The sequence below is a fragment of the Bos indicus genome, chromosome 12 (assembly GCF_029378745.1).
Source record: "Bos indicus isolate NIAB-ARS_2022 breed Sahiwal x Tharparkar chromosome 12, NIAB-ARS_B.indTharparkar_mat_pri_1.0, whole genome shotgun sequence".
Classification (NCBI taxonomy): Eukaryota; Metazoa; Chordata; class Mammalia; order Artiodactyla; family Bovidae; genus Bos; species Bos indicus.
Window position 1 is genome coordinate 52,036,376 of NC_091771.1, and position 19,558 is coordinate 52,055,933.

The 19,558-nt window shown below is 36.3% G+C and overlaps 1 protein-coding gene across 14 annotated transcripts in view; it reads right to left on the bottom strand.

Moving 5' to 3' along the window:
• The window catches only part of MYCBP2 (MYC binding protein 2), a 269,649-nt gene that overhangs the window by 90,794 nt on the left and 159,297 nt on the right, over window positions 1-19,558 (bottom strand). For all 14 annotated transcript variants that reach the window (XR_011569887.1, XM_070800632.1, XM_070800635.1 and 11 more), the window contains 9 exons: window positions 18,743-18,885; window positions 17,233-17,333; window positions 16,296-16,514; window positions 10,416-10,641; window positions 8,822-8,940; window positions 8,091-8,178; window positions 6,814-6,863; window positions 4,191-4,363; window positions 2,383-2,527 (listed from right to left, as the gene is read on the bottom strand). Coding sequence is in view for 13 of the 14 variants with exons in the window: in XM_070800632.1 (XP_070656733.1) it covers window positions 2,383-2,527; window positions 4,191-4,363; window positions 6,814-6,863; window positions 8,091-8,178; window positions 8,822-8,940; window positions 10,416-10,641; window positions 16,296-16,514; window positions 17,233-17,333; window positions 18,743-18,885 (1,264 nt within the window). In the remaining variant the exon portion in view is untranslated. The remainder of the gene's footprint in view (window positions 1-2,382; window positions 2,528-4,190; window positions 4,364-6,813; window positions 6,864-8,090; window positions 8,179-8,821; window positions 8,941-10,415; window positions 10,642-16,295; window positions 16,515-17,232; window positions 17,334-18,742; window positions 18,886-19,558) is intronic.

Below are 19,558 nucleotides of genomic sequence, written 5' to 3' on the forward strand. Positions count from 1 at the left end.
AAATGATAACCATTCTGCTTTCTTTTATAAACTGTGCTTCTTTGTAAAATTTGTGATTCTTTTATTTCCTATGCATTTTTCTCTTTTTACTAAAAACAATTTCTTTGGAGTAATCATTTTTATAAGTTAAAAAAATATCAGTAACAGCTGCTGTTTTAAAAAAGGATTCTGGATCTCAAAAATATTATCTGTAAACCAACTTTTATGTTCCAAATAATTGATTATTACTCTATCAGGATACTTCAGGAGTTTCTGATAAGTCTAAAATGTCCTGAAAACTTCATGCACTAACAGGCTGAAAATGAAACATACTGAATTAATTTTGTTTTCAGCTAATATGATAATGTGGTATCAATAAATCTAACATCAATAGGTATGCAAATCACTTTTCCTAAATTGTATTTATTGGAGTTTCCTAGAATATGCTTTCTATATTATAGATAAATCTGATATGAATCTGAGTATATTAAGAGGCTTCAGGATTCTTGTTCTCAAGAAGCAGACTATACAGGCCAAAAAAAAAGAAGAGAAGAAATGAGAGAGAGAGATGGAGTTCCCTGTGGTCCAGTGGTTAAGAATCAGTGCTTTCACTGCCATGGGCCTGGGTTCAGTCCCTGAACCTGGGACCTAAGATCCCACAAACCACACAGTGCAGACAAAAACAAACACACATAAACAAAAAAGAAAGGAAAAGGGAGAGAGAGAGATCACGTGGCTAAAAAAGAACCCAAAGAGGAGAACAAAAAGAGATAGAGCATAAAGTCTGACTCTGAAATGTGAGATGTAAACAGCCCAGATACTAAAATGCAGCAAGAGACAACAAAAGGTGCAAAGGAGGAAACATAAGAAAATGCAACTAAAGATCTACTGTAAGCACAATAGTAAGTATGAACATTAAAAAGAAATGAAATGTTATGCTGACTTGGAAAATAGTAACTATGATACAGGCACATGAATAAGGGACTTACTGTGGGCTCAGAGAAGGGATTTAACAATTCACAAATACACTTTGAAATGAGAAATTCATCAATGAATACACAAAACCCTTCAACATATTAAAGCATACTGTATTGGGACAAAAATTCTGTCCTTGGGTAGGGTCATTTTTTTGTTATCACTATCAGAATTACTTTACTCTCTACTCCCATTTTTTTTTTACAATTTGTGATGCTTTTTACATTCTAAAGAGTAATTCTTAGCATGAAAACACTTTGATGGGGTATGATCTTCCTTAAAAAGGTAAGCTAGAAGAGAAAATGTAAGAGTGAAGCATACTGTATGGATATGTATTATGTATACTGTATGTAATTAAAAGAGTACATACTCTTCTATCCTATATATGTTTGTTTGGGTCACGATGAAACTCTTGCGGGGGGTCATGGCCAAAACATTGAAAGCCACTAGTAAAGCCTGAATTTTCTTTAGTATCAGGGCCAAATGCTTTTCCATACAGTTTTACTTACTGGTCTTAAGACATATGAACTATTGTCCTCTTTTTTTTTTTTTTTAAACTATGAATCAAGTAAGAGGTGCCAGTGGTATTGTGCTTCTCCATGGTACAAATGAAATAATGTACCAACTAGTTGAAAAAGTGCTAGTATATTGAGGTAAAATCAGCTTCTCTGTGAGTAAAAAAGATTTCAAGGCTTAATCAACTCCAAATAACCTAATCATTTTGTAAATACAACTTCGAGGGGCCAGCGTAGCTGGGGATTGCCTATACAAACTTTTGTTCGATATTCACTGTTTTCAGAAATCTAATAAAAGTTTTAAATAAGATATTTAATTAATATATAACATAGAGGACTTAATTTTATGTCTTTACTATAATATGCTCTAAAATGTCATTATTTACTAATGTCTCAGGGAAGAGGTGTTCAGAGAACTATATTCTTCAGTATAGCACATAACTAGTTCCATTCCTCATTCTTTTACAATCCAAATTTAGGTATTTCTGATTTATTTAATAAGTATCAATATTATATTTTAAACATTGCTTCAGTAGTACTAAATGCAAAACATATTAAAGTCTTTTAAAAACATACATAAAATTTTTAAACGTATTCTTTCATTTATTTGTTCAATGACTAATATATGATGGTCTTCCCTCTGTGTGCTTAGCACTCTTTTGATGGACACTTTCTTATCCTCCCTTTGAATCACCATGGCATCTAGCATATCTGAAGCAAAATCCAAAAAGTATAAAACTTGGATAAGTGAGTACTGATTAATGTGAACAAGTCATTTAAAAATTTTCAGCTTCCTTCACTGCATATAAGTAAGGAGCGTACTGCAAATAGACTCTAAGCTCTTGTCATTTCTAAAATTTTATGAGTTACAATAGTGCATAGATGTATACTAATTTAATCCCACTACAATTACCTTCATGTTGGGAACATGTACCACATCCCCATACTGGTCTTTCGTTTGCACCGTGATGGTGGTAGGCCAACCACACCGAATATCATCCTTATTCAGAATCAAAGATGTTTTCTGAGGATCAGCATAGGAATCTGGCTGAAGCCACCTAACAGGAATGAAAAAACAAGTAAACAAAAAGTCAAACATTCATCAATATCTTCAGTGATTAAAATGAAACTAGGCCAAATGAATAAAACTATATTAAACAAAGTGCTAAAAGGATTATCATTTCCAACTCAGTAATAAGGACCATGGGCTTCCCAGATGGTGCCAGTGGTAAAGAACCTGCTGGCCAACGCAGGAGACGTAAGAGATAAGTGTTCGATCCCTGGGTCAGGAAGATCCCTTAGAGGAAGGTATAGCAACCCACTCTAGTATTCTTGCCTGGAGAATCCCCATGGACAGAGAAGCCTGGTGGGCTATGGTCCACAGGGTCGCAGAGTCAGACACGACTGAAATGACTTAGCATGCACACACAATAAGGATAACAAGTATTAACTTCCTTGGAAATCATTAATGACAAATTCATTAAACAAATATGCTAAAGCTTATGAAATTTTTGATGATTACAAATAAATCAGAAATATCTGTAAAATCAGAAAGTGTGAAATTTTAACTATGGCTGGTTTAAAATAACCAAGAAAATGAATTTAGGTTGTATATACTTAGAAGTCCCAAATAACACTACTTAAGGAAGGTCTGCCTAATTGCCAACCTGAAGACCTGGGAAAGAGCAGCATTTCTGTCAAAACAGAAACATAAGTGAAAATTTGCTTGCTGGGGAGCAGAAGGTTGGAAATACACTACCTTCTCTTTACACAGCTTAGTAACGATTTTCCCTCACTACCATTCCTTCCATGCAAATTCTATTTTTTGTGATATCCATGCCTGAATTCTTTGCATGATCTACATTCAAGTTGTCGTGTGAGATGATTGATGAGTAAATTCTGTGATGAATACTACACAAAAAGGTCCATGAAGAAGGCAGTGAGGCTGACTTAAAAGATGTTTTCTATTTTTCTCCAATCACCACTTTGCTTTTTAAAAACCAAAAAGTAATCTCTGTATTTTTAAGATTAAAGCCAGAAAGAGGGTCATATTTCTGTATTTACTAGTTTGGTGCCATATATAGTCGCTCAGTCGTGTCTGGCTCTTTGCGACCCCATGGACTAGCCCACCAGGCTCCTCTGGTCCCTGTGATTCTCCAGGCAAGAACACTGGAGTGGGCTGCCAAGCCCTCCTCTGGGGATCTTCCCAACCCAGGGATCTAACCCAGGTCTCCCACACTGCAGGTGGATTCTTTACTCTCTGAGGCATATTTACTAGTGAAATTACTCAAGTCAGCATATGTGTTCACCTTCAAAAAAACCAAATAGCAACAAAATAAATGAGAACTCTAAAATCTTAAATTACCTGATTTAAATTCTTAATTTATATCTGCATTAACTGTAGATTTGGAAAAAATCCTCATATTAAGATAAATATAGTCACAAATTTAGGAGTTTAGTATAGATATTAAATATTATCATCAAATTCACGGACTTCTCTATTTTACCATGTAGTCTTTATATTTTTAACAATTATTATATATGTTTAAAATATACTGAAATATTAACTACTACTTTATATTTCAGAAAGTCCAAAACACATAAACTACATTATTTTAGGTGGCACTGTAACATCCTAATGACTCCTCTCCTTTCTCTTCAGAAATGAAAACTAAGGTAAGCCCTGGAAGAAAATCACTGTAGGACTTAAGAGTGCATTACCTCGCAAGCCTTCCACCACTTGATCCTGGAACACAAGCAATAAAATCGTCCAGAAAGGACTGTTCATTGCTCTGGATTTGAAGTGGTAAGTTTCCTTCTAGTGCCTCCAATATAGTTGGTGAATGAGAAAGAGCTAAACCCTTTCCAAGAATACCAGAATGGGTTTTGCACACCTGTTGGGTAAAAAAGAACATTTATATTTTAAAATATGAAACTTTAATCACATGATTGTTTTGAATTTGCACCCAATTTTAGATAGGCCTTTTTTCGGGAAATTGTTTTCTCCCCACGTCCCAGTGCTCCTTTACTCTGAACAGTAGAAAACTTCCAGCAGGGAAAAACTTGGGATAATACTTTCAGTTTCATTCTGCTCACAAAAGGAAGTGATTTATCTGAGTTTTGCAGGTTAGAGCTAATGCTGCATCTCCCCCTACCCAAGCTCTCCACATGTTTCTCTGCATGTGTCACATCCCCGTTTGTCAGGGCCAGGGCTTCCCTCTAAAGACAGCTGTAGAGGTTGCCCGCTTTCTGTGTCTCCGTTACTGGTGGTTCTCTTGGGTAGGCTGTGTCTGTGCTCTTGGGCAGGTGGGTACCAAGGTCTTGACTCAGGCAAAAAGGTGATGGAAGCCTGACTGTGCCTGCACATACACTGCATTAGCCTGTGTAAGCCTTATGAAAAAGGGCAGATAAAACAGAAATTTTAGTCCTCAACTAGATGAGAAGCACACCTTACATTTTAGAAAGACTTGCTGCAAGTGCTAAAACTCTAGAAAAATCTTAATGACTGTATAATAAATTTCAAAACAAAATATTTTTCATGGAAAACTATTGTATTTCCAGTTCTTTCAATTCTACAACAGTAACTCCTGCATTTTATGAACCATGCAATTTCTAAATCATAATCTTTAATATCAAACAGACTTGAGTCCAAATTCAGACTTCAGATGAGTTATTGCTATGTCCTCTTAAGCTAACAAGTTACAGACCATTCCTGAATCAGTGAAAGGTATAAACTGGTGATCAAACGATCTCTTGTAGTTATTATACAATTTAAATGGGGCTTCCTAGGTGATGTAGCAGTAAAGAATCCGCCTGCCAATGCAGGAGATGCAAAGAGGTGTAGGTTCGATCCCTGCATCAGGAAGATCCCTGGAGGAAGAAACAGCAATCTGGTCCAGTATTTTTGCCTGCAAAATTCCATGGACAGAGGAGCCTGGTGGGCTGCAGTCCATGAGGTTGCAAAGAACTGGCATGACTATGCACCTAAGTATACACACACAACACATTTAAATGCTCACTACCTGCCTAACAAGCATGGGTTTTAATGTATGTTAGACCATCATGACTACCTTACATGCCAAAAAGGTGTGTAATTTGGGACATCACTTTTTTCTTTATAGGGGCACAATAAAGATCTCCTTACATCTGGCCTAATTAACATTCTATAAGCCATAATACCTTGGATGATGAGCTACTTGATGGATTTCCTTAGCTAGAATGCTATATGACACATAGCATGTTCACCAAACATTTTTTGAATTAATTTTTATTTTTCTATCTTAAGATACAGAGATTTAACTTTTCTAAAAGGAAAAACAAAAGCTGGTGGGATTTTAAAAAACCTAAGTTTCTTAACATTATTGAGGACACCATGGCTCCCTACAATTAGAGCACAGTGATCAAGATCATGGACTTTGTCACCAAATTGCCAAAGGTCAAACTCTAGACCAGTTGCTCACCAGCTGTGTGATTCTGAGCCAGTTACTTAAGTTCTTTGTATCTCAGTTTCCTTATCTATAGTTAGGAGTTCCTACTTCATAGGACTGTTGTAAGGACTAAATGATTTAAAAGTATAAAACAAAGTTAAAGATCAAATAAATGTTTGTTTTTATTATTACTGCTGTAATCATTTCAGAAAATAAATAACATGTAAACTACTAACTGTAAGTATTAGAAGACCTGGATACCAGCCTCGATCTCCCAGTTGCCTGAATTCTTAATCAAAACTTCTCTGAACTGATATAATTGTCAGATACAAGAGAAAATAGTGATTTCAAAGTGTAACTGCAGAAATAGATAATGTCAAAAATATGGCAAACTACTGGAGAAGGAAATGGCAACCCACTCCAGTATTCTTGCCTGGAAAATTCCATGGACAGAGGAGCCTGGTGGGCTACAGTCCATGGGGTCACAGAGTCAGCCACGACTGAACACATCAGTACAGTATATGGTAAACTATAAAGTTTCTCTATAGATATTATTTCCATTACTATTACTAACATCTTTTTTCTAACTGGAAAATAAAACTTCTTTCAAGATCTAATTTCAATGTCCACCCCTGGACAAAACCCTCCTGTGGGCCCTTGGTAGCTCTTCTTCCTCCAGCAGGGCTTACATCTCACTCCAGAGTCAACACCCACCGTGCAGTTCAGTAAGGGCTCATACAGGGGTTGATTCCATCAAGGGGAGCAATTATGAGTTATTTATCTTTATAACTGTCAATTGTAGAATGAAATACTCAATGAATGAGTGCTATGCTCAAGAAAAACAAGGTTGATTTGAGTGAAAATTTGGCTTAAAATTAATGTACAAAGTTTATCCTTATAATTATTGAGGACAATACCTGTAAAGCAGCCTCTTCAAGAATTTCAAGATCCTCCTCTAATTCATTACCTGGTATGTAAATGAAAAGGTTTACCAAAATATATCAATGTTTCATTTAACTTTCTAGTCTTCTGCATTCATTACATGTTCTCCAAAAATTGATATTCCAAATTGAAGAGAACTATTATCATTATGGATAAATCTCAGTGGTTTAAATTTTAAAATGCTTATTTTCAGTGTGAATATAAGCTGTAATTCTCAACACAATACTAAAAAAAGCACCCATCAAGTGTATCAAAAGACATATATTACATTTATATACACAAATGTATATTTTTACTTTAGTGTATTTATCTAAGAAAAAAAGAGGAAAACTGATTATTCAGAACCTGAGTCTTTCTTTTTCAGTTATATTACAGAAGAACTTCATCTTTAGTAAACAACAGTTACTGACAGGAAAGCCCAAGATAGTGACTGTATTCTCTAAACATTTTCTGCTTTACTGCTTGATGTAGAACATTTATTGAATTTTCTGATAGCTTAATGAACTTATAAAATATTATAACCAAAGTGATACATGTTCAAAGGGAAATATTTGAATTATACAGAAGTGCAGAATGAAAATTTCTGCCACCATCCCCTTTCAAAGATACAGTATCAACAGTTTCCTATGTATTGTTCTAAAAACTTTGTATGCAAATAATCATTGTATGCATGTATGTGTCAGCCTACATACATGGGAACATACACATCTATTTACATATATATATATATACAATATGATGTTCAAAACAATGAACATCATATAATTATATAATCTGGACGCCTTTCTTGGCCTGGACATATAGGTTTACTTTTCTGTCACTGTATTTAACAGCTACTTACATCTGTTTTGTATAGATGTACCATCGCTGATTGAACAGTTCCCAACTGACAAACATTTTGGTTGCTCCTAGGTTTTATAACCACAAGTATTGATAAATTAATCTATCTTATAATGTACGTTTTTGAGTATTTGTGAAAATATGTATAAAAATGCTATATCAAAAGGTATATTTATATAAAATTTGAAGTTATTGACGAATTTCCTTCAAAGAGGTTGTAGCAATTTCCCTCACATGAATAGAACACAAATGTCTCATTGTCTTTAGTATAGTAAGCAGCTGCCCATGAATATATGTGACTGTTAAATTCATTTTGCTAAACTATTTTCAGGATGTTTTTTAATAGACATTCTATTCGTAATTTTGTAACTTTTTTAAAAATCATAAATACCTAGTACAAGATCACACTTACCAATAGGAAGTGCTAGATCCTTTTTCATCAAAGCTGCTGCACAAACCCCACCAAGATTAGCTAGTTCTTTTTCCAACTGAATGACTCCCTGGAGAATTGAAAAAAAAAATCAGATGCTGTAAAAACTGTTTGGAAGACGCAATTTTTGAGAGATGATGTGGATTATCAAAAAAATGTGACTTGCATTCCAGCATAACATTTGAAACAAAAAGAAAGCATGTATTAGCAGCTAATGGTTAATTAAGAGTGTAAGAGATTCAATATTATGTCTCACATTGGTTATACTGTTTCAGACCAACAGCTCATAGTCCAAAGGATTTTTCATTTATTACTTTGATGGAACATGATCACTGTTTCACCTTAACTTTTTTTTTTAAACAGTACTACTGGAAATCTTTACGACAGATATTAAGTTAGTGCCTTTGTGAAATCAGCTTACAAAAATCACTCAGAAAGGTACAGTCACCAACCAGGTGTGGAACAGGCAGGATTATACTACATCTTTAAAGGCTGGGTCATGCTGCACAGACTCTGATCTCTCCACATATTAAAAACAGTAATACCAGACACAATTAATTTGTACAAAATTAAACTACAAAATAGATTATACACCCTAGCTTAAAATAAAATTTCAGGCTTCTTAAATATAGACAGCAAACACAATTCAAGTCAATAGTAGCCCTCAGAAACACAATCTTCCTTAACAGAATAAGAAGATAATTCATTCTCACCTCATCAGGTCCAGGGCTAAACTCATATCCAATTGCAAAACATTTGAAACCATAGAAAGAAGCTTTGTCATCTTTCACATAATCTGATGCAGTCTCCAATGAAAAAAGGGCCTCATTCCCTAAGAAAAAAAACTAACACTGAGTTCAAAATCTGAAACAACTTTATTCAAGTCTCCTTTTATCCATCTCAAGATAGGTAGCAATACAAATCAGGCTTCCCGGGTGGCGCAGTGGTAAAGAATTCGTCTGCCAATGCAGGAGCTGTAAGAGATGTGGATTTGATCCCTGGGTAGGGAAGATCTGGAGAAGGAAATGGCAACCACTCCAGTATTCTTGCCTGGAAAATCCCATGGACAGAGAAACCTGTTGGACTATAGTCCATGGGGTCGCAAAAGAGTCGGACAGGACTTGAACACACATGCACTAAATAATGTATTTGGTTTTGGGGTTTCTACATTTACTTGAACAAAACTGTGCTAAAAACAACACTAGAAACAATAAAACCATACCAGGTTGTTATTTTTCTTTATGATTTAATTCTCCTTAATCACATGTCCTAAGTAAGTTACATGAGCAATCATTGTCAATTATCTGTCAATTACTGAAGTGACCTGTATGTGTAAGTAGCTCAGTCATGTCCAACTCTTTGTGACCCCATGGACTGTAGCCCACCAGGCACCTCTGTCCATGGGATTTTCCTAGCAAGAATACTGCAATGGGTTGCCATTTCCTTCTCCAACTGAGGTGACCCGGGTTAGCCTTTTTTCTAAGCTGGAATCTGGCTTTGATCTCTTCACAAACAAACACGGCAGGTCACATCAGAAGAAAGAAGTTTCTGAATTCGAACTGGCTCTCAGTTTGCAAGATCACGGGATCACTTAACTTATGGTTAAGTGGTTAAAAAAACAACAGACTATAATAACAAATCTGTGGCACCCACCTGGCCACAAATACTCTTCAAGCTTGAAAACAAAGCTTTACATAACTTAGTGGGCTCCATGGGTCACTAGCTCTCTTGAAATAAAGAAGTCCTCAGCAACTTTTTAAAACTCAACACTTACTGGGAAAATAAACACCTAATCCAACTTTTTCTATAGTTTGGCCTCAGTATTAACTCTCTGCTTTGGTCAAGCTTCCCTGGCGGCTCAGACAGTAAAGAATCTGCCTGCATTGCAGGAGACCTGGGTTCAGTCCCTAGGTCGGGATGATCCCCCAGAGAGGGCATGGCAACCCACTCCAGTACTCTTCGCTGGAGAACTCCATGGACAGAGGAGTCTGGAGGGCTACAGTCAATGGGGTCGCAAAGAGTCGGATACAACTGAGTGACTGACACACTTTCTTTGGACAAGCTAATCTTTTCTCACAAGATCCTCAGAACAGTCTCTTGTCTAAACCTTGGTCATGTTATGCCCAGTGCCCAGAGAGTCTTCACTAATAAACTGCAATCTAGATACAGAGTAGGTCTTGAAGACATTCTTCTGAAAATTAAATAAACATTTTCAATAGTGTATCTTTACTGAACATAATTCTTATAAATGCATGTATTTTACCATATAAAACAAAATGAGACCAAAAAAAAAAAAAAAAAACTTACCTGGTAACACTAACACCATAGTAGGCCACCCAGAGGACCCTGAAAATTTCTTTAGTTCTATCCAGGAATTCAGATTTTCATGAACAGCTGTCAACTTTGGTCCATATCCTGAATTCTGAACAGTTCTAACGGGGATCAACAAACGGAGGACGTCTTCCGACTGTGCAGTGCCACACTGAGGGTCAAACTCGAGTGTCATCCACCGCACGCACTCTGGGAATGTCACCTGAAGTCAACAGACAAAAGGCCACTCACATAAGAAGAATCAGATTTTAGCTTCTGGTCTAGTTTAGAAGTAGGACATCATACTGGAAAGATGATGCCTTCAACTTACTGTAACATTAATGTTAAGTAAGGAATTAATACTGTAAAATTTTAAGAATTAAGTGATCAGAAACCAAGGTATTAATGGTCAGTATGAATTGTCTCTGCTGTCCCGCTGTAATATCTATTGTTTTCTAATATGTGGTTGATACTGCATTGTGTCTAAGTATATACTGATATCATTAAAAAAACAATTACAAAACTGCTTAATTTCTGAAAAAAAAAATAAACTATCTGATTTTCCTGTAAAAGAGCTTATTTACATAATAAATTTTCCATTTCAGTCAGTATGCATTTAAGGAATATAGGTAGGTAACTGACAATGTAATTGGACAGGTAAAATATAAAGATACACTGATGGAAATGAATAAATCATTAAAATGTAAGGTTTTAGTTACTTTTAGGTTATCTACCATTCATAGTACCTAATACAAATGCTTCTTCTCATTAACCAAAAAAACTCTGCAACTTCAAATATTATGAGAATATAAACACACACACTTATACACTTGATAAAAGCCTTGATTTTTATAGTCTTCTATCCTAAAATTTTACTGTATGCAGGAGTTTATGATGGCACATAATTACATGTATTTTTAAGGCCATTTTACAGTTTCTGTCATCATCATAGCAGAAGGAATTCTGTAATTGTAGTAAAATTACAGTTAAGCAGGACCATGTCAAGTAGTAAAATATGAATTGGTTGTAGGACATGACATAAACCTTAAGAAATTTCCCAAGTATGATATTAATCTAAAAAAAATTAGACTATATTTAGCAAAGGATTTTTTTATAATCCTTAAATAAAAAGCTCAACGTAGTTCACAGTAACATAAATGTAAATTAAAACTAAACTGAGGCACCATTTTCCCAACATTCTTCCCATTGTATTGGCAAAAGCTCCCAAATTTAAACACATACTCCTTGGGGGAGGCCATGAGAAAATAAGCATTCCCATATGTTGTTGGTGGGACACAAAAAGCCATAACTTCAATGGAAGGGAACTGTCAACATCTAGCAAAACTACACTCACCGTCTGAATCAGCAATTCCAGATATACCGAGCACAAGGCTCCCCATTCTTTGCTTAACCCAGCAATCCTACTTCTAGAAGTATAGTTTGAAGATATGCCTCTAACAATATGGAAACAAAAACAAACAAAAAAATGCCCATATGCCCAGTTTATTCATTGCAAAAAAAAAAAAATGAAAACACCCCAGATGCTCACACATTAGACTAGCTCAAAGACTATGATACACCTTGACAACACTGGAGCACTATGAAGTTGTAAAAAGGAATGAGGATGATCTATATAAATGGATACGGAGAGATTTTTACACAGTGTTACTTTTAAAAAGCAAAGTACAAAGTAGTATATACAGTGTGCTATTTTTTTAAACAAAGAAGGAAAATAAGACTACATCTAAATCAATCTTTATGATTTTTTTTCCAAAAAAGAATGCAGTAAGGATAAACCATGATACTTACTAGAGTAAGGCAGAAGCCCAGAAGGAAAAGGACTTATAATTCTGAGGATGTCGCTTTACTTAATTTTATATCTGTAGCTATATTAGTATTTTACATAGTTTAAAACTAATATTAAATCAAGTGGGGCAGGGAAAAAACTCATAAAAATTAAGTAAAAATAAACAAGACTAACTTTATATTAATCATATAGCCACCTACACACATATATATATAGTGAACTACTCCAAACAACTTCTGAATAAAGTACTTTGATTATATTAATGTTAGTAGGGTTAATATAAAAAACACTGCAAAGAAACTTTATTTTATGTAGTATTTTTAATTTTTATAGTGGCATACATAAACGAAAATGGTATGAAGAAAATACCTCAGCGGTTTTGACTGGAATTAGTAAGAAGTGCTCAAAAGCTGATGAAAACACAGGAAAAGGACACAGAATCTAGTTTGAACAGAATTCCCCTGACCAAATCAATTGAAATTTGAGCATCAAACTGAATGACAGCAAAAGATTGTAACGCTGAGCAAAAAGAGAATCTCTGAGTACATACTGGTATGAACACATGAAATAAATATACAAATGACTACACTTTTTAAAGTAGAAGGGGTGAGAAACTCTTCTTTATAACAGAACACCAGCAGGGAGGAAAAACAGAATTAGAAAACCACCATCTTGCAACCACCATACCAATAAATGATTTGGGTAAGAATAACCAAAGTGAAAGTGAAGTCGCTCAGTCGTGTCTGACACTTTGCAACCCCATGGACAGTAACCCACTAGGCTTCTCTGTCCATGGGATTTTCCAGGCAAGAATACTGGAGTGGGCTGCCATTTCCTCCTCCAGGGGATCTTCCCAATCCAGGGATCAAACCCAGGTCACCTGCATTACAGATAGACAGACACATAGACCTACATTACAGATAGCTTTACTGTCTGAGCCACAAGGGAAGCCCTAGAATAACCAAAGGGTGCTGGAATTTGTTGAAAGACAGTATTTTTTACACAATCTCTAACCCATGGATATTTACCCATAGACATTTTCAAAGGAAAAAAAAAGATGCTTTTTTTTGGTGGAACTGTCACCTTAATCAAGTGACTAAGTATAGCATATTGAAAAGCAGAGACATTACTTTGCCAACAAAGGTTCGTCTAGTCAAGGCTATGGTTTTTCCTGTGGTCATGTATGGATGTGAGAATTGGACTGTGAAGAAAGCTGAGCACTGAAGAATTGATGCTTTTGAACTGTGGTGTTGGAGAAGACTCTTGAGAGTCCCTTGGACTGCAAGGAGATCCAACCAGTCCATTCTGAAGGAGATCAGTCCTGGGTGTTCTTTGGAGGGAATGATGCTAAAGCTGAAACTCCAGTACTTTGGCCACCTCATGCGAAGAGTTGACTCACTGGAAAAGACTCTGATGCTGGGAGAGATTGGGGTCAGGAGGAGAAGGGGACGACAGAGGATGAGATGGCTGAATGACATCACTGACTCGATGGACATGAGTCTGAGTGAACTCCGGGAGTTGGTGATGGACAGTGAGGCCTGGTGTGCTGTGATTCATGGGGTCGCAAAGAGTCAGACACGACTGAGCAATTGAACTGAACTGAAGTACTTCCTGATGGGATACACTGAGGAGAACACGACAGGTTGCCACCCAAAATGCACAACCTGAATCTAATCATTAAAAAACTATCAATGAAATACAAATAAAATAATATTTTTTTACAAAACCACTGATTGTGTTCTTCAAAAACACCAATATCATAAAAGATGAAGAGAGGCTGAGGAACTATTTCAGATTAAAAAGACAGAAGTGGCCTAACAACTAAATGCATGTTTGAACCTGAGAGGATCCTGTGCATTCGTGCTAAGTCACTTCAGTTGTGTCTGACTCTCTGCGACCCCATGAACTGTGTAGCCCACCAGGCTTCTCTGTCCATGGGATTCTCCCAGCAAGAACACTGGAGTGGGTTGCCATTTCCTTCTCCATGGGATCTTCCTGATCCAGGGATTGAACCTGTATCTCCTGAGGCACCTGCACTGCTGGAAGATTTTTTACTGCTGAGCCACCAGGGAAGCCCAGTCTGGGTTTAAAAAAATTCTATGAACACAGATGGGAAAAATGGCAAATGTTCAAACCACAGCACTTTGAAAAAATCGCAGGTTTCAGACTTGAGGCAGAAATGTGTAAGCCTCTTATAACATCTTATACCAGAGCCTGTAACATCTTACACCAGACGTGAGGATGCTATGAATGACTACAGGGCATGTCTCTAAAGGACTCAGGAGGAGTCTATCAAAAAAACAGTCCAATTTCTTAAATAAAATTCAAGGAAACAAAAAACAGAGAGATGGAGGGGAACACTAGTAAAAGAGACTTAAGAAACACAACCAATCATAATGTATGAATCTCATTTGGATTCTAATTCAAATATTTAAAAATGTACATATGCAATAACATGAAGGCATTATTAGTTTTTTTAAAGTGTGACAATGACATTATTTTTTACAGGTCCTTATATTTTTAGAGATACAAAAAAATCCATGAATATGCTTTAAAACTATATTGTTGTTTAGTCACTAAGTCACGTGTGACTCTTTTGCAACCCAATGGACTGTAGCCCTCTGTATATGGGATTTCCCAGGCAAGAATACTGGACTGGGTTACCATTTCTTCCTCAAGGGGATCTTCCTGACCCAGGGATCAAACCCACATCTCCTGCATTGTCAGGCAGATATTTTACCAATGAACCACCTGAGAAGCCCTTAATATAATATGAGAAGGGACAAAGAGAGTGGGGAATAAATAAAAGAGTTTGACCAATAGTTTATAACTGGCGACTGGGATGATGCACAAATGGGCTACACTATACTGGTGCATCTTTTCATATGTTTACCACATTCTACAACAAAGAGCTGAATATTTTACAAATGGTAAAGAATACATCTGCCAATGCAAGAGATGCAAGAGACGTGGGTTCAGTCCCTGGGTTGGGAAGATCCCTTGGTGCAGGAAGTGGCAACCCATTCCAGTGTTTTTGCCTGGAAAATTCCATGGGCAGAGGAGCCTGGCAGGTTATAGTCCTTGAGGTCACAAAGAACTGGACATGACTGAGTGACTGAGTACCAAAACGTAAACTTATAATTAAATTAAGTGGACAAATTCTCTTTCTCCCCCTTAAATGATACAATTTAGAAAGCAAGGAATAGGATTTTGAATACTCTATAAAAACATTTAAATATTTTATATGTACATTTTAACATTATGTGTAGTATTATAAATCCTGCACTGGGTATATAAATTTTCAGAGATCAGGCTGTGGTATAGCTAACATCAGTCCAAAAAAGTTGATTTTCGTTTATTATTTTTTAAAGTTTTTATTGAATTTGTTACAGTATTCCTTCTGTTTTTTAATGCCTTTTTTTTTTGACCCTGACACATGTGGGTTTCTAGCTCCCCGACCAGGTATCGAACCCGCGACCCTGCACTGGAAGGCAAAGTCTCAATGACTGGACCACCAGGAACGTCCCCAAATATGTGATTTTTAAATGTTAATGCTTATATCCATTATTATGATAAACAATATGCAGTTGAGCATTACACACAGCCTTGTACTTACAAAAAGATATGAAAATAAGTTTCATAAACCCCATAAAAGTGTACTATTTAACAGTAAAAATTCTGTCTTAAACCCTTTTGTGTGCTTGACAGTGTCTAACCACCTGCTGATTTTCTATGCATAGAAGTTACACTTCTGAACAGAGGTTAAGTATCCTTTAAGAAATCAATGAACATGAACATGAACATGAAGTCGCTCAGTCGTGTCTGACTCTTTGCGACCCCATCAACTGTAGACTACCAGGCTCCTCTGTCCATGGGATTTTCCAGGCAATAGTACTGGAGTGGATTGCCATTTCCTTCTCCAAGGGATCTTCCCAACCCAGGGACTGAACCCAGGTCTCCCGTGTCGTAAACAGACGCTTTACGGTCTGAGCCACCAGGGAAGTCAAAAATCAATATAGAACATCAAATCAAGTTTTCAGTTTAAACGGTTCCTAGGAATCAGTGCCCACCTTGTAGTGCGTGACACATGCAGGCTTATAGGGGTGCTCGCTCTCTATGACAGCATAGTGATTAGAGGTCGTACAGGCAGACAAGCCTTGTTCAGGCTGATTTCCTGTGGTACTATCTGTTGACTGATTAGGATTGAAGGCAGGGGGTGCATACTTCTGATTCAGAATGGCAACTGAAGGAAGTAACTGTTGGACAAGTCCAAAGACTTCTACAGCCACCTAGTATAAAAAAGAATGATTAAGTGAGATAATAAGTGTGAAAGTTGCTTTAAAGTTATTAATTACTGTAATTGTTGATTATTCTTATTATTAAGAATTTCCATTTAGAGTTTCTTCTAGTTACATTTTCACTCAAAGAGAAATTTGTACTATGGGAAAAAAAGATTTAGCTTAAAAGTCTTAGGTGTTACATGAATATAACCAAGTTTATATATTTAAACCCTTCTGCCTTTCTGTGATCTGCAATAAATTAGGTTTTACTCAAAATTTATTATGCCAAAGGATAAGTAGTTTATCATTTCTTCCATGTCTTGAATATTTCACAATTTAACAACCTTTTTACATTGCTATTTTTATACAAAATGGAGGTTTGGCATCAACATTATAAATTTTAAAGGTCTTAGTTAACTTAAGCTTCCCTTACATATCATATTCTAAAATATATTTCTTATCTCCAAGTTCTTCAAATGTAAAGCCAATAAACAATACTATTACAAAATAATACTATCACAAAACAATACTACTACAAAGTAAACTAGTAAGTGATACTAAGATCAGAGAGTTAGTTATTTAACTAATTTCTACCATTTACATGTCTATCTACTTGTTATCTGTAACCCAGATGCCTGAAAGATTATTTTTAAAGGAAAGACACAAAGTCTAAATAAAATTACATTTACCAAAAAAAGGTTCAAAGTTAGAGAATTGAATCACACACCTTAGGAATAGCAGCAGCTACTGGTCCTATGTAGGCTATAATAAGGGGAAGCAGCATGGAAAACAGACTGGAAGAGCTAAGCAGTTCTGGAATGTCATCAGCTAAAAAAGGCATTAACACTACAGTTAGAAAGCAATTTCACTGTAACATATATACAACTGTACTAAACCTATATTCTAATTCCTTGAGTAAAATTATAGTTGACATTGACCAAGTACTTATCAAGGACCTGGCACTATTCTAAGGGCTCTACACACATTATCTCCATTAATCCTTACAATAAGGTTCTTTATTATCGCCCCTTGTTTAGAAGTGGAAACCAAGGCACATAGTGTTTAAGTAAGTACCTTATCCAAAATCATGTATCTGTAAAACGACAGAACCGGAATTAGAACTCAGAGTTACAGTCCTGATGTTAAACCAGTACTCTTGGTGCCATACATGGCTACATGTCTGAAGCTGGGCAAATAACATAATCTTTGTGTGCAGGTCACTCAACTGTAATGGAGGATAACATACTTCCCTCATCAGATGTTGTGATGATTCAGTGAGTTAACACCTGTAAAATGCTTAAAGAATGCCTGCAGACATAGTAAATACTCCAAAAATGTTTGCTGTTATTAGCTACATTGCCTTCTATGTTTCCCAAGGAAAGCACTTTGCTGATGGACATTTTATTGTTCCATGAGCATGGTGCTAGGAAGATAAGTTGAAGACCTTTCTATTAAGGGTCAATTATTTCTAGATATTTTTTTCTACATCTGCTGTTGCATCAGAACAGGCTGGGCATTGAGGTAAAAAATATAGTTTCCTTGTCCAGCCTAAGCTACTGGTTTGGATAGACCAAATACTCTTTATTTTCAGCAAGTTTCTCACGTGATTTTGACATACAGGTATATTTAGGAACAAGTGTTATAGTGAACAGTAAGGTTTTTGTAAATGTTAACTCTGCTGCAGTGTGGCAGTGGGGAAAAGGTGGCAGGGTGATTATTAGGATGTTATCCACTCATGAAGAAGAGTATGTGTGCTTGAACCACAGCAGCCTCAACTATAGGAGAACAGATAGAGAGAATAGAAACTGGAGAGTTTTCAGGGGAAGAACTTGCAAAACTCAATTTAGATAAGTGAATCTGGAAAGACATTTGGGGTTGCCCAGACCTTTGGATGCATGGTGATGCTATCACAGAAAGAAAACCAGGTCTAAAGTGGAAAACAAAAAATTGTTTTTTAAACTACTAAAAGAAGCAAAGACTCAATTAAGAGTTTTCCTCTTAATGGGCTGACTCAGAAAACTACAGTGTAAAATAACTGCTTTGGAACATTCTAACAAACTTTGCATTAGTGTATGGAGAGCATGGCTGATCCAAAATGAACATATGTATATGTGCAGACCCATAAGGGATCCCTCTGGGATTTTACAAGGTAGTTCTTTTTTAGTAACTCTGCATGCAAGTTGGAGAATAAAGAATCTAAAATGTGACTATTAAGGAAGTAAAAAAAAAAATCTTACCGTCCACAGCAAGAGCTCTGTGCAAGAGGTCTTTTGCAGCTCGAACAACAGTGCTTACCACAGAGAGAGCTCTGCTACAGTTTTTATCTTCTTCATTGGCTTTACTTAGAAGTTGGGATTGTAAATCTCCATCAAATTCACTCCTGTAACATGAGTAACACATGACATCATTTTACATAGTGGGTAAAACATGATCTAACTCTAGGAATCACATCTGGATCACAAGCTTAAAAAGTTAAAGTTAAAAAATAGTAAATGTATAACTACATGGTTTCAAGGCATAATAGGGCATCAAAGAAAAAGCCACATAAGAGCTTAAAATTATTTTATTTTTTTTAAAGTAAATAACATCATGACAGACCACTACTTAAGCAAAGGCCTGAACTGTGTTTTCTAAAAAAGACCTGGAGGAGCTGGGAGAAGAGCAGTCAGGCCAAAAGAACAGTAAGATGAAGGTTCAGATAGGAACAAGATGGGTGAGATCAAGGAATAGAATGAAGACAAGTGTGACTAGAATGAAAGGAGAAAGAGTAAAGGGTGACAGGTGGGTAAGGTAAACAAGAGTCAGATCACATGAGTAAAGACTTTACATTTTATCCTGGAAGGCTGCAGTCCATGGGGTTGCTAAGAGTTGGACACGACTGAGCGACTTCCCTTTCACTTTTCACTTTCATGCATTGGAGAAGGAAATGGCAACCCACTCCAGTGTTCTTGCCTGGAGAATCCCAGGGACGGGGAAGCCGGGTGGCTGCTGTCTATGAGGTCACACAGAGTCAGACACGACTGAAGTGACTTAGCAGCAGCAGGGAAAGGGAA